Source organism: Arachis hypogaea, chromosome 15 (assembly GCF_003086295.3).
Source record: "Arachis hypogaea cultivar Tifrunner chromosome 15, arahy.Tifrunner.gnm2.J5K5, whole genome shotgun sequence".
Classification (NCBI taxonomy): Eukaryota; Viridiplantae; Streptophyta; class Magnoliopsida; order Fabales; family Fabaceae; genus Arachis; species Arachis hypogaea.
In genome coordinates this window covers 2109564-2136351 of record NC_092050.1, presented here as the reverse complement: position 1 = coordinate 2136351, position 26788 = coordinate 2109564, and the positions used below count along the sequence as shown (strand labels likewise).

The 26788-nt window shown below is 36.6% G+C and overlaps 2 protein-coding genes across 3 annotated transcripts in view; one reads left to right on the top strand and one right to left on the bottom strand.

Annotated features, from left to right (window-relative positions):
* The window catches only part of LOC112747503 (disease resistance protein RGA2-like), an 84777-nt gene that overhangs the window by 49490 nt on the left and 8499 nt on the right, over nt 1-26788 (bottom strand). The gene's annotated exons all lie outside the window — the stretch shown is intronic.
* LOC112747509 (disease resistance protein RGA2-like) lies at nt 6954-12342 on the top strand. Of its 2 annotated transcripts, XM_029293057.2 has the most exons (3): nt 6965-10510; nt 10624-10782; nt 11984-12342. In XM_029293057.2, exons 1-2 carry the CDS (start codon nt 7174-7176, stop codon nt 10749-10751), a joined length of 3465 nt encoding a protein of 1154 aa, XP_029148890.1. In that variant the 5' UTR covers nt 6965-7173; the 3' UTR covers nt 10752-10782; nt 11984-12342. The 2 variants fall into 2 exon arrangements, with proteins under 2 accessions (XP_025651330.2, XP_029148890.1); XM_025795545.3 differs by lacking the exon at nt 11984-12342 and having other exon boundaries at nt 6954-10510; nt 10624-10955.

Here is a 26788-nt window from a genome sequence, read left to right as displayed (position 1 = left end):
GCTAAGTGCAGTGCAGCCTACATCCAGTCTCCATCACAACAATGATGGAATTTCACTATAATCATCCAGATTACAACTTGTAAAGTGCTAACCCAACTTACAAGGGGATTCCCACAGAATCATGATACACAACAAAGATGTACAAAGGAACTCTAAGACATCAATGGCTTTTCTTTTAATTTTGCACTCTCTGCCTTTTTCCGCTCTATGGCTTTTTCTTACAAACCTCACTGTTTGCCTTTTTCCATGAGACTCAAGACATGACAAAATTAAACAGAAAAATACAAAACAGAAAACATTGAAGGAGAAGAAGAACTGCTAGCTTAGGTAGCTCTGAGAATTCTGTGCCTTGCACTCTCAAATCTTACTCCTTGTCTTTAAACTATGACTGTTCACCTCTTTTATAGAGAAGTGAAGCCTTCACAGTTGAAAAACACAGAACCCGAACTCAGCTTATTTTCCTTCAACAAACACCGGTTCGGCCACACAGAGAGAGAAGAGATAACCATGCAAAACCCAACATGCAATTACCTCTAGTCCTTTCTTGATCATCAACCTTCATCAATCCGAGCTCTCCATTCTTGGCTTCCTCTCCAAGATGGATTTCTGGCCCTTGATGCTTCATGATGATGATGACTTCATCTGCTTCAATCTCTGCCTTCAACCATCACTTCGCCACTCTAGCTACTCCCTGTGGTGGTTTATCAGAATCGAAGACAAGTCACGCCTCCAAGATCTTTCTGCTGGCCGAATCTTCTTCTTTCTTTTTGGGTATGGAGAAGCTAGGATCTCATCACAAAATCTTACCATAAGTGATGCAAATCTTAGCCACAGCATACTTTTCTTTTTCTTTTTCGTGCCATCAACTCGATGGTCTTCAACCTTGCTTTTCTTTCCTTTAGATAGCACCAAATAGCTTCCATGGTTTCCTGTGTATTAACCGAAGAAAGAAGGAAAGAGGTGAGAGAGAAGAGAGAAGTTTGAACTCAAACTAATGGACAATAATGAAATGAAATTAAAAGTCCCACTTCCCTAGCTTAGAGTGGCGTGTATCATTATAGCTGCCATCAAATCAATCTTCTCTCTCTTTCTTATGTTTCCAATGCATTAATTACATTTGAAATCCTTCAAAATAATGAAGTGGAATCCGTTGGAAGCAATTAGTTATTTCCTTTGCTTCATGGATTCGAATAGTGCATGGAAACATTCATCAATATTGGGCTTGGTAGCTATAGGTTTCAATTTGGCCCATCATCATTTTCTTTTTGGATCATAGCATGTATAGAACACATTGGGCTATTGAAATTTTGGCCCACTAAAAGCATTTGCTTTCCTGGTAATTATGGATCAAGCATTAATCACATAAGAAATCATTCACTTGGGCCTACATCAATAATATTCATTCTGGCCCAAATAAAACCTGCATTACAAAATTAATTTAATTAATATTAAATCCAAAATTAATTTTGCAATTAATTATATTAATAATGTTTAGTCATCACAAATATTAGTTTAGAGTTTTCCAAATTCATCAAATACAAAACTTCATCAACCATGTATATAGTCTCATGTACAGATTAAAAATTCGAATCTCACAAAAATAATATTTAGTTCTAATAAATCCATTATTAAAATCAAATTCAAATCCTTTGTTAATAACTTGTAAGTATATTCATAAATTCAAGCAGCATATATCAAAATAATTATAGATGTAAAGCCAAATAATTATAAATGTAAAGCCTACTCACAACGTGGTCTCAAGAGCCGAAGAGACGAAACCCAAAGTGCTAAATGAAAGGTTGAAGAATATCGATGTAGATTGAAATGAAAAGACACATAATTTGGACCGGAGTAGCGAATAGTTACAGTTGCAACAACAGCAGTTTCATGCCTACCAATATGCACAAGAATCAACGGAGCAATGACAGCACCATCAATGGCAGTGATAAAATAGTGGCGGAAATAAAATAGGACAAACAATTACTAACTGAACCAGAATTGTGGTGAAACGAACTCAGTGGCATCGAAGCAACTCATGCGGCATTTTGAAAGGGCAAAGGCAGTGGCTCTAGCAACTTCAACGGCGAACTCCAGTGATGACGACGGTAGCAGCGGCAGCAACACCCACCACCGTCGTTTCATCTCTTCCCAACGACGAGGTCCGTCGCATTCTCCTTCCCCTTTCTCGAAGTTTCTCTCTTTTTGGGCTCTTCGGTAGCGGCAGTGAAGGAAGATTCAGCGGCAACGACGAGGCACGACTTGGTGGTGGCAAAGGCAGCGCTTTATCTTCTCTGTCGTGGTCTCCCTCTTTGGTCATTCTCTCTCTCTCTCTCTCTCGCGTGTCACTCTTTCTCTCTCTCTTGCTTCCTACTTTGCGACGGTGACGGCGAGCGGCGCTCCTCCCTCCGCCGGCGCCGTCCTTCCCCTTTTCCTCTGTTCCCTTCCTCTCCTTCTCCCTTTGCAACTCCCCCTTTCTTTTTTCCTTGCTTTCGTTCCTTCTCTTTTTTTTCTCTGAAATGTGTGTGTATGTGTGTAGAAGGAGGCTGAGTTTAATTTTTGGAATTAGGGTTAGGGTTTGATAAAAGGGATAAAGGTAGAATGGGTATTTTGATAAAATTAGATGGTAGGGTAGCAATAAAAGAAATTAAATAAAAAAAATGTTTCAAGAAAAATCTTGGGACATTACAAGATAACTCTTGGAGTGCTAGTAAAGTAGTGAGTTTGATTCGTAGTTCAGTGAGGGAGTTCCACACTATTTTTGCTATGCATCAATCTTTGTCTATTCCTTCGCTTTGTTTGCATTGGGTTCCACTTCCAATTCATTCTGTTAAATTGAATTGTGATGCTAGTTGTTTTGCTCCTTTTGGCTATGCTAGTTTTGGTTGTATCATTCGCAATTCTGATAAATGTTGGTTGAAAGGTTGCAGTAGAAAAGTCGAAGTGTGCAATGTTCTTTTTGCTGAATTGTATGTAATTTGGAGAGGTTTACTTCTTGCTTGGGATAGTGGATTTCTTGAGGTTATTTGTGAAACAGACTGTTTTTTTTTTGTAAACCAAAGAATACTTGGTAAGGATATTCCGGAATGGAATTTGGTAAAGCATATACAAGAGGTTATGAATTGGAATTGGAGAATCTGTATTCTTTTAATTCAGAGGAATGCAAATAGTATTGCAGATTGCATTGTATGGCTAAAGCAGCTACTTCTGGCGCGGACATTCACTCGAATTGGAGTCAACCATGGAGTGAGCTTCAACATCTAATAGATTTAGATATGAACCTAGCCAATTAATTTGGTTTTGTCTCTATTTTTTTCTTTCTTTTCTGTTTAGTCACAAAAAAACGTTAGGAATAGCTTTGAGACATACCCCAAGTGTTGGGACAAAAACGTTATTTTACTCTTTTTTTTAAAAAAAAACTTAAATTTATGTATTAAAATTTTATACACTTTTCATTATAATTTGTCAGTATTCTTTTTTTATTTAATTTGGTTTTTTAATAAAATTAATAATTAAAATTATAAAAAATAATTAAAATTTATACAAAGTCAAATAAAAAATGACAAAAAATTCTATAAAAAATATGTATCAATAAAAATGATTAAAAAAACTCATATGAACAACGAATACTAAAAATTTTATAAAAATTTAAATTTATGTTACTCAAAACAACATAAATTTATGTTATTTAAAATTATATTTTTTAACACTTTTTGATAATTTTTAAAGAAAAAACTTAAATTTATATATTAAAATTTAGTACTCTTTTTATTATAATTTGTTAGTATTCTTTTTTTTAATTTAATTTAATCTTATTAATAAAATTAATAATTAAAATTATAAAAAGTATATTTTTATTTTTATTTTTTAAGTTAAAATTTAAATAGATATAATTTAAATTAAAATATTATAAATAAAAGTACCCTATTATACATAAATCGCTATTTATGGATTATCTATATTCCTATGTGCCCTACAACGATTTACTCCCTATTTCCTTAGGCCATCCATGCATAAATTGTTTTTGGGTGCCATGGTTAACATATTATATAATCCTCATGTCCCTGTAATGATTTATATAAGAGTAGAAGGATAATATTCATGTTTTAAAATTTGATTTAGGGGAATCCAATAATTTTGGTATTTAGGGGATACTCCCATAAAGACGCAGAAAACGTCTTTTTTTTTTTTAAATATATTTTTTAATAATTAAAATTTAACACATATGTTAGTTTTGTCAAAATTAGGTTAGACAAATTAATTCAACCGAAAAATAGTGAATCAAATTTTGAATCCATCTAAATTAATATTATTTTTTATAAAAAATGACTATAATACCCGTATTATATAAAATGACTAAAATACTCTTATTATATATATTAATTTTGAAAATTCTAAATTTTAGCCTTTTTTTTCTCTATCCTTATAGGGTCAAAATTTAAAGTTTTCAAAATTAATATATATATATATATATAAAATAGGAATATTTTAGTTATGTTTTATAATAGGGATATTGTAGTAATTTTTTATAAAAAATATTAATTTATACCGGTTTAAAATTTAATTTATTAATTTTTTTGCTAAACTGATTTGTCCAGTCTAATTTTAATAAAAATAAGACAATTTAATTGATTATATGTGTTAAATTTTAATTTTTAAAAAACATCTTGATGGTTTCAGTGGCTAAGAGAAGGGGGGTTGAATCTTAGCCCCCTTTTTCTGGTGCTAACACTTGCTGACCTTCAGAGAAGACTTTTCTGTTTTTGCTCGTCACTGGACACGAGCAACTTTGTTTTGTCTCGTCCCTTGCCACGAGACTTTTTGTTTTGTCTCGTCACTTGGCACGAGATAATTCTGGCTTTTGCTCCTGCGTAGTAGAAAACAGAAATGGAGTAGAAAGGGAAGAAAATTGCACCCAGATATATCCTGGTTCGGCTGCTATGTGCAGTGCAGCCTACATCCAGTCTCCATCACAAACATGATGGAATTTCACTATAATCAATCTGATTACAACTTGTAAAGTGCTAACCCAACTTACAAGGGGATTCTCACAGAATCATGAAACACAACACAGATGTACAAAGGAACTCTAAGACATCTATGGCTTTTTCTTTTAATTTTGCACTCTCTGCCTTTTTCCGCTCTATGGCTTTTTCTTACAAACCTCACTTGTTTGCCTTTTTCCATGAGACTCAAGACATGACAAAATTAAACAGAAAAATTACAAAACAGAATACATTGAAGGAGAAGAGAAATCTGTTAGCTCAGGTAGCTCTGAGAACTCTGTGCCTTGCACTCTCAAATTTTCTCCTTGCTTCAAACAGTGGTTGTTCCCCCTTTTTAAAGAAGAGGAAAGCCTCCACACTTGAAGCCAAAACCGAACCAACTTTTTCCTCCTTCAACAAACACAGAACCGGTTCGGCCACTCAGAGAGAGAAGAGATAACCATGCATTAACCAACATGCAATTACCTCTAGTCCTTTCTTGATCATCACCCTTCATCAATCCGGGCTCTCCATCCTTGGCTTCCTCTCCAAGATGGATTTCTGGCCCTTGATGCCTCATGATGATAATGACTTCATCTGCTTCAATCTCTGCCTTCAACCATCACTTCGCCACTCTAGCTACTCCCTGTGGTGGTTGAGCAGAATCAAAGACAAGCCATGCTTCAAGAATCTCCTCTAGCTGGCCGAATCTTCTTCTTCCATTTTTGAGCATAAAAGGCTCAAGATAATCTCACCAAATCTATCCACATTTGGTGAATATCTTAGCCACAGCTCACTTTTATTTTGTTATGTTTTCTTGCCATCATTTTGATGGTCTTTAGGCTTGCTTTCTCTCCTTTTCGGTAGCTCACTTTTGCTTCCATGGCTGCCAATATTTTCTGTGCAATAACCGAAGAGAGAAAGAGATGAGAAAGAGAAGAAAGAATCTGAAGGTGAAACATACGCCCTATATCCATTATCCATTTAGGGGGGTAGGATACGGCATGCTTTCTCAGGGAGCCAACTTCCATCCTTGTATCCGTATCCTTGACCCGGTCTGGTATTCCCCGTGTCATTCTCCTACCTACCCTTAGATGTTATCTAAGGAGGTTAGACCGGCTCTCGAATAGAAGTATGAGAGAAAGCAGCTCGTAAGCGGCTTCCTTTTTCTGTTCCACCACTACAGAAGGTACTGTTAGCTCATCATTCGTTTCGGGCCTAGCCAAAAGCTATTTCAAAGTGATTAAACTAATTAATTGAAAATAGCTTGCTTTTACTTCCCTTAGTTAGCGTGTAGCAATGATGCCTTTAGTCAAATCAATCTTCTCTCACTTGCTTATGTTTCCAATGCATTAAATTAAATTTGAATTCCATCCAAAGTGAGGAATGGAATCCGTTGGAAGCATTGAACCATTTTTCTTTGCTTCTTGGGTTCGGTCAAAGCATGGAAACATTCATCAAAATTGAATTTGGGCCTTGTGACATTATAATCAAAGCTGGCCCATTTGGATAACATTTGCTTTCCTGATAAAATTGATTTCGGATCAAGTATGGAAAGCACACAAGAAAGCATTTGTTTTGGGCTTGCAACAATAATATTTATTCTGGCCCATTTAATAATTCAGCCTCATGTAGCAATGCTGATTTTTTAATTTTGGGCTAGCAACATCTTTGTTTTCCGGCCCAAGATAAATCTTCACAACAAAATTATTAATTAGGCAAATATAAATTAAGATCAAATTAATAATTTTGTAATTAAGCATTTTAATAATGTTTGTTCATCATCAAAATTAAATAAGAGTTTTCCAAACTCATCACATCTTAAAAAAAAGACGTTTTTGACATCTTTATTTAAGTAGTTCACTTATTTTATTTAAGTAAAAAACCCAAAAAAAATGTCACTTTATACAACTCTAACATCTAAATTTTGTGTACTACAAATTATTTTAAACAAAAAACGTTTCAAATTTAATTCTCATTCTAGTTTGTTTTCTAATGGTGGTTCTTTGGGAGTAATGAGCACGAGATTCCAAAACTATGTTAAAGTGATTCAAATTGCAATTTGTGAACTTGCATCTTCAACGCATTCACATTCTCACACAAAAACAGTTTCATAATATAGTAAATCTATCCACCTTCCTCACCAGTCTCTCTAAGCTCAGAAACCTAGTAGTGCACGTTGTCAACTTGCATGTGCATAGCATTCAGTCCAACATCTGAGCTTTCATTCGTTCTAGCTTTTCAAATGGCTGAATCTCTACTTCAAATGGTGATTGAAAACTTGAGCGCTTTTGTTCAGGACGAGCTTGCAACTCTTTGGGGCGTCCACTCGCAGATTCAAGAGCTGTCAGGGAACCTTGCTGCAATCCATGCAGTGCTCCAAGATGCTGAAGAGAAGCAGATCAGAGAGCGTGCTGTGAAGCTTTGGCTGCAGAAGCTTTCAGATGCAGCACACGTGCTTGATGATATCTTAGATGAATGTTCAATAGAGTCCAACCGTCTACACAGTGACCAGTGCTTAACTCGTCTTGATCCTGTGACGATCATGTTTCGTCGGGACATTGGTAAGAGGATGAAAGAGATGGTTGACAGGTTTCGTCAAATTGATGAAGAAAGGAGAAGGTTTGAGTTGCGTGGAAGAGTTCCAGAGAGGCAACAAGAAGATGAAGCATGGCGCCAGACATGTTCTGGTATCACTGAGCACAACATCTATGGAAGGGAGCAAGACACAGAAAATATTCTGGAGTTTCTTTCAAGGAGTGCTGATAGCAGTAACGACCTCTCTGTTTATCCAATTGTTGGCATGGGGGGACTTGGAAAAACAACACTTGTTCAACGGGTTTACAATGACAAGAAGGTAATTGAACATTTCGATCTGAGAATTTGGGTTTGTGTTTCCACTGAATTCAATACCATGAGAATTCTAGAGTCCATTGTGGAATCTACAAGGGGACATAACCCGAACCTCTCTACTTTAGAAGCAATGAAAAACAAAGTTCAAGAAGTACTGCTAGGCAAAAGGTATTTACTTGTTCTAGACGATGTATGGAGCACGGACAAATGGGAGGACTTGAAGTCTGTTTTGCTTTGCGGAGGTGGAACAAAAGGTGCTGCAATTTTGGTCACTACCCGAGTTGAGAGTGTTGCATCTGTCATGGGAACATGCCCTGCTCATCACTTGTCACCATTATCCGAGGATGACAATTGGTTATTGTTCAAATACCATGCATTTGGATCAGACAAAGTGGAGCGCACAGAGCTTGTGGCAATAGGCAAGGAGATTGTAAAGAAATGTGGTGGTTCCCCTCTTGCATCTAAAGCACTTGGAAGCCTTTTGCGCAATAAAAAAGAGGAAATACAGTGGGTGAATGTATTGGAAAGTAAGTTTTGGGACATACTTGAGGATGATGCTATTATTGTACGTGCTTTGAAAATCAGCTACTTCCATTTGAAGTTGTCATTAAGACAATGCTTTGCTTTTTGTGCCATTTTCCCCCAAGATTTTCGAATGGAAAAAGAGCAACTTATTCATCTTTGGATGGCCAATGGTTTGATCAAATCCAAAGGGAAGTTGGAGATTGAGGATGCTGGTAATGAGGCTTGGGAGGAATTATGTCAGAGATCATTTTTCCAAGAAGTTGAGATTGATGAATTGGGAAGAACTACATTCAAGATGCATGATTTATTTCATGAACTTGCCCAATCCATAATGGGAGAAGAGTGCAGAGTTTATGATGAGTCTGCAAGCTTGACCAATTTGTCTACAAGGGTCCACCATGTCACTTGTTTAAAACCAGAGAGGGAGGTAAACATGGATCCCTTCAAGAAAGCTGAATCTTTGAGGAGTATGATTAATCTTTATCCATTAGATGATCATCGCAATCTTAATGGGTTGCCACCGTTCAATTCTCTCCGTGCACTACGTACAAATGCTTCTCAACTCTCAGAACTGAAGAGTTTAACGCATTTGAGGTACCTGAATCTGCGTAGCAGCGGTATCACAACACTGCCTGAATGTGTTTCGAGGTTACAAAAATTGCAGATTCTGAAGTTAGAAAGGTGTGAAAATCTTTCTTGTTTGCCCAAACACTTAACACAATTGAAGGATCTTAGACATCTCCTAATTGAATATTGTCATTCATTAGTAGAGATGCCTCCGAATATCGGGGAGTTGAAATGTTTGAGAACATTGAATCTTTTTATTGTGGATAAAAAGGAAGGGCGTGGGTTATCAGAGTTGCGTGATTTACAGCTTGGAGGCAAACTACGCATCAAGGGGCTTGAAAATGTCATAAATGAGGGTGATGCTAGAGATGCTAATTTGAGTGCTAAGAAGAAGTTGGAAAACTTATACCTGTCATGGGGCTCCTCTGATTCAAGGCGTGGTGCCAATGCTGAGAGAATACTTGAAGCCCTTGAGCCTCCCTCCAATCTCAAGAGTTTTGGGATGAATGGTTACAGCGGAGTAGAGTTGCCTAGCTGGATGCAAAATACTTCAATTCTTTCCAGCTTAGTTATGGTGATACTCTATGATTGCAAGAACTGCAAGCACCTTCCTCCGCTGGGTAAATTACCACATTTAACTGTTCTTTATGTATCTGGAATGAAAGATGTGAAGTACATCGATGAGGACTCATATGATGGCGTGGATGAGAAGGCATTCAAATCGTTGAAGGACCTGACCTTATCAAAGTTGCCAAACTTGGAAGGGATGTTAGGAGATGAAAGAGTAGAAATGCTTCCGCTTCTTTCTAAATTAAAGGTCTCATGTGTCCCTAAGATTAAGTTGCCACTCCTTCCATCTCTAGAGCACATTTGGATTAAAGGAACAGGGTCAGACTCTGATCATAGTGATAGTGAAGGTATGGCTTCCATCCTAGAGGCTATTGGGCAGAATATGCAGCATGTCAAGACCCTCTGCATTTCAGACTTCCCTAAACTCAAGGCATTACCCCATGAATTAAGCAGCCTCAGCTCGCTACAAAAGTTAGAAATTTATGGTGGTGATGAACTTGAATCGTTTTCGGAGAATGTGTTGCAAGGTCTGTGTTCTCTGCAAAGTTTGACAATTCATTCGTGTAAGAAGCTCAGATCCTTGTCTGAAGGTATGGGACATCTAACTCGTCTGGAGAGCCTTGATATCATGATTTGTCCAAAGCTGGTGACTCTACCGAGTAACATGAATAAATTAGTTTCGCTTCGTGGAGTTCTCATCGCTTGTTGTGATACATTGCCAGAAGGCTTACAACATGTGCCTTCCCTCCAAAGTTTGGAAGTATATGAATCAAATTCAATTCCTGAGTGGTTGGGGGAAATAACTTCTCTTCAAAAGTTAGAACTCACCCGGGTGAGGTTAAGGTCACTGCCCAGTAGCTTCCGAAACCTGACAAGCTTGCGTGAGCTATCCATTGATGGGTGCCATAAGGAGCTGCAGAAGCGATGCACCAGAGTAACAGGACAGGATTGGCAAGCCATTGCTCACATCCCACAATTCAAACTGATTCCCATTCATGAAGAAACATTTTCTGGTATCAATTCATCCCTTTATTCTGTTTTTACCATTAATTTATGTTTGTGTCCAAACTGTTCGTGTGAATTATTGTCTCGCCTTTCATAACTATAACTTAATCAATGTGAGTAGATAAAATCAGATCCAAATGGAGATCATGGCAGCTAAGAAGAGATCGGCATCGAGGTCGTCATCATTTCGCTAAAGATGATAGATTTGACATTCTGGTTGAAAGGCTCTTTTATTGGTACAAAATGTGAAAATGGATGATGATTGAACCCTGATCATGAGGTCAGAAACATTGGATGGAATGGATAGCATTGAATTCCATCGCTCTTTCACACTCTGTGTAAAACTGTAAATAGAACTCCAGATAGATATTATTACTCTTATCTGTTGCATTTTTATCATCCTGTTATTAATGTGATCAAATTCCATTTTAATTTTGTTTTGTTTTAAATCAATCAACTCTTATCACTGATATATGGTTTTTCAAAATCAGCAGGATGATATCCTTTTTGCCATAAATATTGAATCAACAGCCGCTCCCATTTAGGCAAAGCTCAAGAGATGATTTATGGATGGTGTTTGGATAAGAGATTTTTCTCTTCTCTCATTTATTTATTTGTTTTTTTAACTGATGTATGTGTAAGATATATTAGAGTCAATATTCGGTTACAGTGCAGAAGAAACATAAACGAATAAAAGAAAACATTTTACTCTTTTCAAAATGAATTTCAATTTTGTTAAAAGTGATATATTTTTTAAAGAACCAATTTCTCTAAATAATAGATTACTTAAATATATAATATAATTTTCAATATACTAATTTGTCCAAAATGACACTTGCTTTAAAATAGAGGAAATATATTACATCTTACTCATAGGCAGCAGCATATATTGTGTGAACAAATGTCCTGTTTCGCTTGATGTCTAAATTCTGTTGTACGAATTATGCGCAACATGTAGCAATAGCAAGATTAAAAAAGAGAAAAAAAAAATCTGGGAGACATCATCAGTAACATGCTTGAGTTTGTGTATTCCAGATTTCCCTGAATTACATGTTCATTCCATTAATCTGGGAGCACATTCTAATCTTAGTTTAGTTTCCCTCCTTCATTATTAATCCTTAATTTGCTGCTTCTGCTATATATATTCCTCACATTATTTCTCTTATATAATGTGTCTTAAGAAACAAAATCACCTTCTTGTGCTATAAGTTTGTAACTTTTTGCCCATTGCAAACAATTCAAAATAGTCATTGCTAGGATAAACTTGTCTGATATCTCCAATCATATGACCCTCTTTTACATGACCAAATATTCTAGCAGAACTTTTCCAGGCACAAGAAATTGTATTTCAAAGTTGCCTATAAGATATACATGCATCCTTCCTTGTCCATATTCTTTTCATGTGTTGATGTTTTTTGATCTTTGGATTGTTCATTGATTCCTTACTAGAAAATTACAAATCTTCTTATTTATTTATTCAGGGGTTCGGTCTACAAGTGATTGCTATCGCGACTTGTGGCCGCATGTTTATGGATCTTCATACGCTTGCAATGCAGCTGACTTGAAAATTTTTCACATGCTCAACATAGTTTATAGAAATGATCAAGGGGAAACCAATTATTTTCAGTTACAGTCTGGGTTTCGCAATGATGATAGAGTGATGATAGCAATAGTCAAAAGTTCATAGGATATAGAGAACTTGGGTTATAGCAGGGCTTAGAGTTATACGTTAGTTAGTTTGTTGTTGTTATGATCAAAATAGTAGCAATGACTTCAAATTTGTAATAAGATGATGTTGTTCTTCTTTGGCCTTTTTAAGATGCATTGTTATTTTCTTGAACGAACAGTTTTATCTTGATTACCAAAAAATCACACAAAAAAATGTCATATACCACAAATTAGAAGTCTTGTATAAGGAAGTTAGAAAATTCATATGGTTTGAGAATCCAAAGCCATTGATATTTGCTAAGAGGAACATGAATGAGTTCAGCAATCAGATATTTATAGTGGCTTAAGAGATAAGACCATAAATTAGAAGTCTAGAAGCCAATTATTTTATGAACCACGAAGGATGACGAAGCTTTGATATTGTGTTTCAAAATGAGTGATATTTTAAATTGGTCTTTAATAATTTTTATATTAGATAAATCAGTCATTAACAAATTAGTTTTTGATTTAGAATATTAGACAAATTATTCTTTATTAAAATAAGTAGATAATTTAGTTCCACATATTTAAAATTTTCAAATAATATATGCCTTAAATGTATTAGTTTGATGTCCAATTTGGGATATATAATGTTCCATTTATTTGAAGAATTATTGTTGTTGTATTTCATACATTCTTCAAGGTTAAGAATATCTATTTAGACAATGATTATGAGAAATATTACTTTGGTAATAGCCACAAAGCTCTACAAGAAATATCTCATAACGAACAGATCGAGTTGAAATGCACAATTAATCATCCGAGTGGTAATGGTGTTGCTTTCATTCTCAAATTACTTTACAGAGGGCAATCGATGTGAGGGATGTGAGCAATGTATGGCCAATCCTCTCAAATGCGTTAAACTCTTGAAAAGATCTTGTACGCAATGCATGGAAACGAATTCAGAAGGCATTCTCAAACAAAGATTGATGATTGATGATTGATTCATTCTGTGACAAAGTTGAAAACCAAGAATCAGTCAAGTTCAAATTTATATCAAAATGAAGACTTGGTAACAATAATCTGATTTTTTTAAGTTATATAGAAAATTTTCATATACATATATTCTTTATTTGCCACCAAATGTATCCGAAACTCCTCTTTCTCCCTTTCTTCTTTTATCTTAATTTTGTTGTGTAATATTCAGGATAATTCACGTGAAGAAATCAAAGTTTTAAATCTCACAGGAACCATATGATATGCTATGTTTTACATGAATTCGAATACTTTACAAGAGAACAACACAATACTAATACTGAGTGTTACTTACTATACAGATTTTGTTCATGCTAACTTGTAGATGAAGTGGATGATAGATCTATGGCATGAAATGTTATGTGCTTGCAACAATATTTAGGCACATAATAATCACAAAGTATTGTCACTTTTCTTGGTCCTTAGAAACGTTGTTTGCATTCTTTCTCATAAACCCTTGTTTTCAGTCAATTCTGCAACATTGCAATTTTGGTTTTACATAAATTATAGATATCTGATTGCAGTTTTGGTTTTCAGTGCTCAATACACGGCTCAAGCTTTAAAGTTCCTATATATTGAAGGCCGAATCTATTTGTAAGAATCAGAGTCTTCACATAAAACCATTTTAATAAAATAATAATTTTTAAGTGTCCGAAATAGATTCAAAATTTAAAAGTTTTAATTTGAAAATTTAAAGGTGAAATTTGGTTTCAATGAATTTTTTTGAGGTGAAAAATGTATCTTTTTCGAAAAGTTTTTGTAAAAATGCGTACTGGCGCTTAAGTTGGCAGTACCGGCTCTAGTCTGTCCAGTACCGCGTATTTTAGAAAATAAAATTTTGAAAGTTGATTTATTGTTTTGAAAGAATAAAAATAATTTATAATTAAAAACCAGACACTAATCTTAAAGGTTTTGACCCAAAGTAGACCAAACAAATCAAAAACACTTAGTGGGTTGGACCGAGCCTAAGTGAGCCCAAGTCCAACATACATAACCCTTATTAAATGAGCATTTCAGCTCATTCACTCAGTGGGTTGGACCGAGCCTGAGAGAGCTCCATAGCACTATTCATCTCCTCCTTCAAAGTTCCATAACTTTTGATCCGGAACTCCAATTGACAAGTCGTTTGCGGCCACGCGAAGTTCTCGACGAGCTCTTCCTTTCTATCTAAGAAAATCTGGTAAGATCTCGAAACTTGCTCCCCAGTTTTCTGCCCTAACTTCTGCATTTTTTGGGGTTTGGTTTTTTAGTGGATTTTGTGGTTTTACTTATTTAGGTGATCTCTAGTAGCGGGTAATTGTTGGATTTACCTCTAACCTCGTTGGGTAAGGTAAGGTTTCACTAAATCCTTGTGTTTAGTTGTTTTGTGTATCTTAAATTTTGATTTTGATATATATATGATGTTAGATTGAGTTTTGGGTGTTTGTTGGAGTTGGTTGAGGCTTTGGATCAAGTTTGGTGGCTTCGTTTTGGTGTTTGGTGCGTTTGGAAATTGGCTAAGGTATAGTTTCAGTTTCTTCTATGTAGTATATAATATTCATGGACACCTAGACTAGTGACCCATAGGATAGGTTTAACTTAAAATGGTTGTTGAGTTATTGAATGTTGAGGTATGATGAATTATGATGAATTGATGAGCTTTGGTTATGTTGATGAAAGTGTTGTATGGTAATTGATGATTTGGAATGATTGATAAATGGCTATATTGATGTTGGTAGTTTGATATGGGAGATTGATATTGAAATTGATGATAGAATAATGATGATTGGTGAATGTATTGGTGAAAAAATTGTTTGTAATGTTATATGTTTGATAATTGAGATTGAGAATGATGAAGTGTGATGGAAAAATTGGTGCGAATGATGAATAATGACCCAAAAAGGTAGATTGTGTTGTAATTGGAGGTTTCATATGGTTTTGGTTGAATGTGGTTTGTGAAAGTTGGTAAATTGAGATTTTGTGAGTGTTGGTAAAAGTTGGTTTTCAGTGAGTTTTGTCTGATCATAACTTATGCCTCAATTTTCAAAATTAGTTGAAATTCATTTAGAATTAAAGTTCATTAAAAAATCTTCAAATTGATATAAAGTTTGTACAATTTGGATTTTTGTAGAGGAAGTTATGATCATTCAAAGTTTGGTGTCAAAATCTGAAATTCTGCAAAGTTACAGAATTTTGTGATTTCTGGTATGTGCGCAAGCACACCCCTGTGAAAATCTATACCTATGCGCACGCACAGCCTGGTGCGTACGCACACGCAGGGGAAGGCTTGCTGTTGGCAGCGCTGGCACAGTCTGTGCGCGCACACAATCAATGAAGATTTACAACTTGTGCGCACGCATACGTTGGAAAAGGCAGTCTGTTGGGGGCGTGAGTACAGCTTGTGCGAGCGAATAGAATTGTAAAATTTGGTACTTGTGCGTACACACACTCCTATGCGTATGCACACGTTTCGAAATCCTCTTGGGCGTGCGCACGCACATCCTGTGCATACGCACACGCCCTGTTTTACAACTTAAACCTTGTTTTTAAACAATTCCACTTTTCCAACAAGTTTGTATACTTCTATGACACCTAATTAAAACTCTTGGGCTTATTTTCAGGTATCAAAGCATGGGAAAGATCTTAGGAGATTTAATTCGGGTTTTACTTTGAAAAGTTAGCGAACGGAGGTTTAGGTTTCTGGTATATTGAGGATGAGTTTGGTTGAGAGAGAAGGAAGAGTAGTGGACTTGGTGATTACTAACAATGAATTGAGAAACTGATGAACTAATGAGTTCGGGATGGAATTAAGAACTGATGATGGTTATTATGAGCTTGATGGATATTGAAGGAAAGTGTGTCAGGCACTATATCCTTGGAATGTTGAGAATTGATAATTGAAAGTGATTTGATATGAGAAATGGTGATGACTAGTGATGATTTGAGGTCGATGGACTTGTTAGATTATATGAGAGTGTGCAGAGCTTATATCCCTGGTGTAGCAAATTTTTCTGCTGCATGAGCAGATGTTGTTGAGAGTGTGCAGGGCCTATATCCCTAGGGTAGCAGATTTTTCTGCTGCATGATTTGTTGTGGTTTTTCCTTCTCTGTCGCATGAAGTGTGCTGTTATAACCGAAGAAGAAAAAAAGGAAGAGGGGTTTAATGAGTCACGTGACTCACCCCCCTTCCCAGCCCCACTTATTTTCTTTTACCTGAAACCCTTCTCCCTCTTTTTCAATTTCATTTCTTCTTCTTCTTCTTTTTCTTCTTCTTCTTCTTCTTCTTCTTCTTCTTCTTCTTCTTCTTCTCCCTTTCCATCTTCTCATCTCTTCTTTTTGAAATCATACACTATCTTTAAATCCACTTCTTTCATTTTACTTCCTTCTCATTCTCTTCTCTTCTTTATTTTATTCATTCAAATTTCTTTTATCACAACCCTAAATCATGGAGCTTCAACCTATTTAGTGAAGAAAGTATTCAACTTTTGAGTTCTGGTTATTATTGAGGCTTCAAGGTAACTCTTTGACTCAATAATTAGCTATATCTCAAATTTTTAGCATCCCTATACTTGTGGGTATAGCAAAATCCGAATTAGGGTTATTATGGTTAGAAAATTTGGGGCTTTTGTCAATGTGAGTAAGATTATGTTAATTGACGATATTAGTAGCTCACAAATATCATTATTGTCATATTTCTAGAGTTGTAGAGTTATTGGACATCATTTGGTAGCTCGTTGACGCGCTCAGAGTTGCTTCCGGTTCTTTGGAATAAGTTGTGAGTGGATATTATATCTATAATTGTTTTTAAATATATTATTATTAATATCTATGTTGAATCATTAATTTTGGAGTTTGAAAATATTTTATTATTGTGATTTCTGAATTTTTGAAAATAAATATTGATTTGTGAAACTTACAATTTTATAAAAATACACACGAGATGATATTTATATATTTTGTAAAGTATAAATGTTTTCTTATTTGACCTTATGTAAATTTTAATTAAATTTTAGTATGCAATCCTATATATATTGATTTGCTATGGAATTTAGTAGTATGTTATAAGCACTAGAGATTTTTATAAGTGATTTGGTTTGGATTGGTTTGGGAGACTCTGACTAGAAAACCGTAGTTAACGGCGGTTATGACGTTAACCTAGATGCATCTGGCTCAGACCTCAGCTAGCAGGGGCATTGCTAGCCTAACGTGTAGGCCACACATTGGATCTGTTATACCGTACGGGCACACTAGAGGAAATGGCTACCCTTAGAGGTGGAGCCGCCCTAGATGTGTAATATTTGATTTGATTTGACTTCTGGAATGAAAACTCCCATTTCAGTTCATCCGCTTAACTATTTATCTAATGTTTGTATAATTAATTAATATGAATTCCTCATCTCCGAAAAGAAATATGATTTTCAAGGTAAACTCTGTATTGTCTCGTGTGGGTTATAGATGTAATGTTTGCTCACTGAGTTGCAAAACTCACCCTATTATATTCTCATATTTTTCAGATACAGGAGTCATTCCAGGTTCCATTCCACCAGCCCCTCAGTAGATCTTAGTCATTTTGGTGAGCCCTTCTTCTTTCCAAGGGCTAAGTAATTATGTAATGGAACCTTTGCTCAAAATCTAGACTATGTCAATGCTCCATATGTCACAGGCAGGATCCTCGTGTGGGTTATGTTATTTTGAATCTTGAACTGTTTAGGTAGTGATTATGATTTGGTTATGTAAGACTTATAGTTTTAACTATATACTCTAGTCATCAACTTGATATATATATATATATATATATATATATATATATATATATATATATATATATATATATATATATATATATATATGATGCGCATTTTGGATATATTTGGTTGTGGATATAATTTGGAGTATATTGTTGTTGTTGTCTTGGAAATGGAGGTTTATTATTAATACAGGGAGTTAATATTTATGTTGGTAAGGTCCTAGAAACAGAGGAGATTCTGTCCGTTTTTCTGAGAATTTGATCGTTTGGCTTGCTGAGGGACTTGTCCCTTGAGCGCCAGTCATGGCTTGGTTCGGGTCATGACAAAGTGGTATCAGAGCTTTAGGTTTTCCTGTGTAATATGGAGCAAGTGTCCTTTAGTAAGATCACAATTGTGCAAATGGAAGCCGGCCCATTTTCATAAAGTGTGATGTTACTAGAGGCCTATAGGAAGTTGTCCTCAATCTTTTGGTCTCATAATTCTTTCTGTCTGTTCTATTGTCTTCAAACTCCATATATATATGTCATTGGTGATTCAATCGCTCTACTTACTCGATAGGTGGAAGATGCCACCTAAGAAAAGACGTGGTGGAACTGTTGGTGCTCCTGATACTGCTGAATCCAATAGGGCAGTTTCTCCACCACTTGGAACGCTTCGACAAAGGCCAAGGAGCCAAAGGATAGCTGATAGGCGCGAAGGAGAGATACCCCGCGAGAGAGTTCAAGAGAACCCCGCAGTAAGAGAGGCTCAACCGGACTTAGCAGCTGAATTGAGGGGAATGAATCAAACTCTTAATGCGGTGTTACAGGTTCTAACAGGGGTGAAGCGAGACTTCCTAATGCGCCAAATCCTCAGCCTCATAGGGTTCATCAATTGTTTGGGGATCAAGAGCCGCCAATTGAAAAGTATTTGAAGTTGAATTCGTCCACTTTCAATGGAGATTCATTGGATGAAGATCCACAACAATATCTAGAGGATGCAAAGAAAGCTATTCGAGCTCTCAAGTGCACCAAAGAATGGGCTGTTGAGTTAGCATCCTACAACTTGCGTGGTTCAGCAAGATATTGGTATGAGTCTCTTCTTGAGAGCAAAGAAGCAGCTGGGCTTCCTCCTCCTTCTTGGGAAGAGTTTACTGAAGAGTTTCTTACTCGATTTTATCCAGCTAACAAGCAAGCAGAAGATGCAATTGCCTTTGAAAGATTAAGGCAAGAGAATATGACAGTGACTGAGTATGCTAAGGAGTTTACTAGACTTTCTAAGAGTGCTCCGTACTTGGTGAATTCAGAAGAGATGAAAGTTCGTCGTTTCGTTCGTGGATTGGCAGAACCTATGTTCACTACTCTTATGCCTGAAGTCGGACGCATGTCTTTTAAGGATGTCCTAAACTCTGCCTATGGAATTGAAGCTGGGATAGCGGAGAGAAATGCTTTTAAGGATGTTGGTAAGAAGCCCAAGATGAAGGGACAATTTTCTGGTGGATCTAGTTTAGGAGGATTTCAATCTCATCATGGTCAAACTAATCAGCAAGGTTATTTGGGGTATCGAGCTCGTCCTCAAGCATCTTTTGGAGGGGTTGCTTCTTCTGGATCTGCTCCCATGAGTGTTTCGAATCCCAGACCTTTTGTTAAGAGCACCTCTCAATCTAGTGCACAGGGTTCAAATCAGACAAGGCCAGCTCAGCCCTATTGTCTTCAGTGTGGGAGTTACCATTCCGGTATATGTTTCAAGGCTACTGGTGCATGTTTTGGTTGTGGTCAATCTGGTCATCTTAGGAGGGATTGTCCAAATTCTAGAGGAGGCTTTGCTCCAGGTATTGCACGTCCTACAACACCAATGCCATCATCTTCAGCTATGTCTCTTGGAAATTCTTCTGGTCTTAGTGGCAGAGGAGCAGGTGGCAGGGGTCAGACTTATAACAGAGGAGGGAGCCAAAGAGGAAAAGGTCAGGCACGTGTGTATGCCTTAACACGTCAAGATGCTCAAGCTTCTCATGCTGTGGTGGCAGGTACTTTACAAGTTTGTTCTTTAGATGCTCGAGTGTTATTTGATACGGGTTCTCATTATTCATATGTATCTCCACATCTTGCATCTCGTTTCGATAAACAACCTGAACTGTTATCCCACCCATTTCATGTTGGCACTCCGCTTGGAGTCTCCACGATGGTTCGAGTCGTATTTCGGTCTTGTGTTGTTAGAATTAATACCGTTGAAACCTTAGCTGATTTGATCCTTTTAGAACCAATGGAAGATATTGATGTCATCTTAGGCATGGATTGGTTAGCAGCTTGTCATGCTGATGTGGGTTGTTACTCCAAAACTGTGAAGTTTGACATACTGGGTATCTCACCTTTTGTTTTTAAGGGTGATGACTGTCCCACTTTAGCTAGCATCATCTCATCTATGAGTGCTATGCAATTGATGGATAAGGGAAACCAAGGATTTCTGGCAGTTGTTAGAGATGTTGATGCCGAAGTGCCTAGTCTTGATCATGTTTCGATTGTTAGAGAATTCCCTGACGTGTTCCCTGATGAGCTACCGGGGATGCCGCCTGATCGTGAGGTTGAATTTTCCATAGAATTGGCTCCGGGAGTCCAACCTGTGTCCATTCCCCCCTATCGTATGGCTCCAACTGAGTTACGAGAATTAAAAGTTCAATTGGAAGACATGCTAGAGAAAGGATTCATTCGTCCTAGCACTTCTCCGTGGGGAGCTCCTGTTCTATTCGTAAAGAAGAAGGATGGAACGATGCGACTATGTGTGGATTATCGTCAGCTTAATAAGATAACTGTTCGCAACAAGTATCCATTGCCAAGGATTGATGATTTGTTCGATCAACTTCAAGGAGCTACATGTTTCTCAAAAATCGACCTACGTTCAGGGTACCATCAATTGAAGATAAAAGAGGAAGGCATTCCAAAAACTGCTTTTCGTACTCGCTATGGGCACTATGAGTTCTTAGTAATGTCCTTTGGTCTGACGAATGCGCCTGCAGCTTTCATGGACTTAATGAATCGAGTCTTCAAACCTTTCTTAGATCGCTTTGTTATCGTCTTCATCGATGATATCTTGGTGTATTCGAAAAGTACTACGGAGCATGAGTATCATTTGAGGATTGTGTTACAAACCTTAAGGGATCACAAGCTCTATGCTAAGTTTTCTAAATGTGAGTTTTGGCTTGATCAAGTGACATTCTTGGGGCATGTGGTATCAAAAGATGGAATCATGGTGGATCCAAAGAAGGTTGAAGCCGTTCAAAAGTGGCCAAGGCCTACTACAGTGACAGAAATTCGTAGCTTTCTAGGGTTGGCCGGCTACTAACGGCGATTCATCAAGGACTTCTCGAGAATTTCTGCACCATTAACCAAGTTAACTCAGAAGAATGTAAAGTTTCAATGGTCAGAAGCTTGTGAGGAAAGTTTCCAGACACTTAAGGCTTGTCTAACCTCAGCACCAGTTCTTGTTTTACCTTCTGGGTCTGGGGGATTCTCAGTCTTTTGCGATGCATCTCGGATAGGACTTGGTTGTGTATTAATGCAGCATGGCCGCGTTATTGCCTATGCCTCGCGACAACTCAAGAAGCATGAGCAGAATTATCCAACTCATGACCTGGAAATGGCAGCGGTTGTCTTTGCTTTAAAGATTTGGAGACATTACCTTTATGGTGAGACCTGTGAGATCTATACAGATCACAAGAGTTTGAAGTATATATTTCAACAGAAGGATTTAAATTTGAGGCAACGGAGATGGATGGAGTTGCTAAAAGATTACGATTGTACCATTTTGTATCATCCTGGAAAGGCAAATGTTGTAGCAGATGCCCTCAGTAGAAAATCTATGGGTAGCTTGGCCCATATCACTCTTGGAAGGAGACCAATTATTGAAGAAGTCCATCAATTGGAGGCCAGTGGAATTCAATTTGACCTTGGAGAATCAGGAGTTTTCTTAGCAAATGTTCGAGCCCAATCTTCCCTAATAGAACAGATCAAGGTTGCACAAAGTGATGATCCGAAACTAAGAAAGCTTATGGAAGATGTTCGTAATGGGAGGAACTCAGACTTTTCTCTTGATCAAGATGTATTACGTTGTGGTCAACGCTTATGTGTGCCAGATAACCCCGACTTGAAGAAAGCTATTTTGGAGGAGGCTCACAATTCTAAGTATACCGTTCATCCAGGCTCCAATAAGATGTATCAAGATTTGAAACAATTGTTTTGGTGGGAAGGCATGAAGAAAGACATAGGAGTTTTTGTTTCTCATTGCTTAACTTGCCAACAAGTTAAAGCTGAACATCAAAGACCTGCTGGGTTATTACAACAGATTGAGATACCTGAATGGAAGTGGGAAAGGATTACAATGGATTTTGTAACAGGTTTACCTCGTAGTTTTAAAGGTTTTGATTCAATTTGGGTAATTGTGGATAGAATGACGAAGTCAGCTCACTTTCTTCCGGTGAAAACAACTTTCAGTGCAGCTCGGTATGCTCAACTTTATGTTGATGAGATAGTTAAGCTACATGGAATTCCAGTGTCCATTATTTCAGATCGCGGGCCCCAGTTCACCTCTCATTTTTGGAAATCTTTTCAAAAAGCGTTAGGAACTCGTCTAGATCTTAGCACAGCTTTTCACCCTCAAACCGATGGGCAATCAGAGAGGACGATCCAGATATTGGAAGACATGTTAAGGTGTTGTGTTCTAGATTTTGGTGAGAATTGGGACATCTATCTACCTTTGATCGAGTTCTCTTATAATAATAGTTATCAAGCCAGCATTCAAATGGCACAATTTGAGGCTCTTTATGGGAGAAGATGCAGGTCACCTATTGGGTGGTTTGAGGTTAGTGAGGTTAAGCTTTTAGGGCCAAATTTGGTACAAGATGCGGTTGAGAAGGTTCGCATAATAAGAGAACGTTTATTAGCAGCTCAGAGTAGGCAGAAGGCTTATGTTGATAACAGAAGGCGTAACTTAGAGTTTTCAGTGGGTGATCAGGTATTTCTGAGAGTGTCGCCTATGAAGGGAGTGATGAGGTTTGGGAAAAGAGGCAAGCTTAGTCCTCGATACATTGGTCCATTTGAGATACTGGACAGAATAGGTGCAGTTGCTTACCGCTTGGCATTGCCGTCTGAGTTGTCTATGATTCATCCAGTATTTCATGTATCAATGCTGCGCAAATACCTTCCCGACCCATCTCATGTGCTTGCACCACAAGCCATAGAGCTAAACGAAGATTTATCATTTGAAGAGAAACCGGTGACTATAATAGATCGTCAAGTAAAGAAACTACGTTCTAAAGAGATAGCATCTGTGAAAGTTGTTTGGAAGAATCATTCGGTAGAAGAAGCAACTTGGGAAGTGGAGGACGCTATGCGCGACAAATATCCGTATTTGTTTGAGTCTGAAGGTAACTATCACACTTATCATAGTTTATGGGTTTGAAATTCGGGGACCGAATTTCTTAAGGGGGAGTGAATGTTATAACCGAAGAAAAAAAAAAGGAAGAGGGGTTTAATGAGTCACGTGACTCACCCCCCTTCCCAGCCCCACTTATTTTCTTTTACCTGAAACCCTTCTCCCTCTTTTTCAATTTCATTTCTTCTTCTTCTTCTTTTTCTTCTTCTTCTTCTTCTTCTTCTTCTTCTTCTTCTTCTTCTCCCTTTCCATCTTCTCATCTCTTCTTCTTGAAATCATACACTATCTTTAAATCCACTTCTTTCATTTTACTTCCTTCTCATTCTCTTCTCTTCTTTATTTTATTCATTCAAATTTCTTTTATCACAACCCTAAATCATGGAGCTTCAACCTATTTAGTGAAGAAAGTATTCAACTTTTGAGTTCTGGTTATTATTGAGGCTTCAAGGTAACTCTTTGACTCAATAATTAGCTATATCTCAAATTTTTAGCATCCCTATACTTGTGGGTATAGCAAAATCCGAATTAGGGTTATTATGGTTAGAAAATTTAGGGCTTTTGTCAATGTGAGTAAGATTATGTTAATTGACGATATTAGTAGCTCACAAATATCATTATTGTCATATTTCTAGAGTTGTAGAGTTATTGGACATCATTTGGTAGCTCGTTGACGCGCTCAGAGTTGCTTCCGATTCTTTGGAATAAGTTGTGAGTGGATATTATATCTATAATTGTTTTTAAATATATTATTATCAATATCTATGTTGAATCATTAATTTTGGAGTTTGAAAATATTTTATTATTGTGATTTCTGAATTTTTGAAAATAAATATTGATTTGTGAAACTTACAATTTTATAAAAATACACACGAGATGATATTTATATATTTTGTAAAGTATAAATGTTTTCTTATTTGACCTTATGTAAATTTTAATTAAATTTTAGTATGCAATCCTATATATATTGATTTGCTATGGAATTTAGTAGTATGTTATAAGCACTAGAGATTTTTATAAGTGATTTGGTTTGGATTGGTTTGGGAGACTCTGACTAGAAAACCGTAGTTAACGGCGGTTATGACGTTAACCTAGATGCATCTGGCTCAGACCTCAGCTAGCAGGGGCGTTGCTAGCCTAACGTGTAGGCCACACGTTGGATTTGTTATACCGTACGGGCACACTAGAGGAAAGGGCTACCCTTAGAGGTGGAGCCGCCCTAGATGTGTAATATTTGATTTGATTTAACTTCTGGAATGAGAACTCCCATTTCAGTTCATCCGCTTAACTATTTATCTAATGTTTGTATAATTAATTAATATGAATTCCTCATCTCCGAAAAGAAATATGATTTTCAAGGTAAACTCTGTATTGTCTCGTGTGGGTTATAGATGTAATGTTTGCTCACTGAGTTGCAAAACTCACCCTATTATATTCTCATATTTTTCAGATACAGGAGTCATTCCAGGTTCCATTCCACCAGCCCCTCAGTAGATCTTAGTCATTTTGGTGAGCCCTTCTTCTTTCCAAGGGCTAAGTAATTATGTAATGGAACCTTTGCTCAAAATCTAGACTATGTCAATGCTCCATATGTCACAGGCAGGATCCTCGTGTGGGTTATGTTATTTTGAATCTTGAACTGTTTAGGTAGTGATTATGATTTGGTTATGTAAGACTTATAGTTTTAACTATATACTCTAGTCATCAACTTGATATATATATATATATATATATATATATATATATATATATATATATATATATATATATATATATATATATATATATATATATATGATGCGCATTTTGGATATATTTGGTTGTGGATATAATTTGGAGTATATTGTTGTTGTTGTCTTGGAAATGGAGGTTTATTATTAATACAGGGAGTTAATATTTATGTTGGTAAGGTCCTAGAAACAGAGGAGATTCTGTCCGTTTTTCTGAGAATTTGATCGTTTGGCTTGCTGAGGGACTTGTCCCTTGAGCGCCAGTCATGGCTTGGTTCGGGTCATGACATGTGCGGGGCCTTATATCCCTGGCGTAGTAGATTCCCTACTACATAAGTGTGCAGGGCACTATATCTCTGGCATAGCAGATTCGCTGCTGCATGAGTGTGCAGGGCACTATATCCCTGGCGTGGCAGAAAAGGCTATATCCGAAAGGATGTGTCGGGTTGGCATTTACGAACCGACAAGTGATATCACGAGTCAATAGGACAGGCATTCATCATATGCATCTTTTATGTGCTTGTTTGCTTTGATTACTTGAGTTTGTCTAATTGTATAATATGCCTACTTGCTTACTTGAATTAATTGTGATATATGATTATTACCTGTGTATTACTTGTTTATATTAATTATGATTGTCTGGTGCTGAGGAGGTTAGGTAGGCGGTGGCGATGAGATCGCACGGATGTTAGGTTGGCGAAGGCTATGGGATACAGCGGTGTGATTAGTATTAGTTAGAATTCCCCCTAAGTTTAGATAACCTGTTTATGGTTTAAGTTCTTTATTTATTTATTTTATTCTAAGCTTGAATATCCATATTTGATGTGAAGTTCTAAGATTGCCTTCGACGTTCCAGAGCCTTATATCTTACATATTGGGCACTGTTACCATATTGAGAACCTCCGGTTCTCATTCCATACTTTGTTGTTGTTTTTCAAACGCATGTTACAAATCCACTTCGGTGAGATTGCGGATATGGTGACAGAGTGGAGTATGGTTCTTCCTTGGTTTATTTCTATTTTACTTTGTTATAGCTACTATCACATCTCTTTGTATATTTATTTTTATGACCTTAGTGCCTTATTTGAGAGATAAGTTGTATAAGCTGTTTTAATTCCAAAACTCCGTATTTTTCTATTTGTAACTAGTCGGCTTAAACTCCACAAGCTGCGGCTAGTTCCCTATAATTATTATACTCTTATATCTATATATGTTATATTCTCTTGCATCTATACCTTGTATCTTATGCGTTAGCTTCGTGTGAACGTTTCGCGCTTTTGTAGTTCTCCCTTTGAGCTTAATCTTTCATCGGACTTCTAGAATATATTATTTTCTTCTATATATAAATATGTATAAGCCTTAGAATTGTTGTAAACCTTGATTAACTTTTACTTTACGGCTAGAGATAAGGTTTAAGATAATTAGGGTGTTACACTATTCACATGCAATTTAACTGGGAATGGATCCTCTTAATTGTTAAAAAAATTGAGAGTGTAAAATGTGATCTCTAACCCTTCATTGCTCTCTCTCATATTTATTGTTGATCTCACTTATAAAATTAATGGTGAAAAACACACTTTACTCCCTCAATTATTAAAAAAAATTGAGAAGATCCATTTCCTAATTTAATTTGCCAAATAAGACATTGTTCAACTGAGCTCAGTTTGCCTAAAATCATTGTAACTATTTTGATTATAGCAATAATGAAACTAACACATGAAAAATCTAAACCGTGTTAAATGTT

Bases quoted from the DNA above. Each gene is read 5' to 3' on its own strand.
- LOC112747509 (XM_029293057.2), top strand. From the start codon at position 7,174: ATGTGCATAGCATTCAGTCCAACATCTGAGCTTTCATTCGTTCTAGCT. The intron at 10,511-10,623 runs GTATCAATTCAT...CAATGTGAGTAG, and splicing joins TCATGAAGAAACATTTTCTG to ATAAAATCAGATCCAAATGG.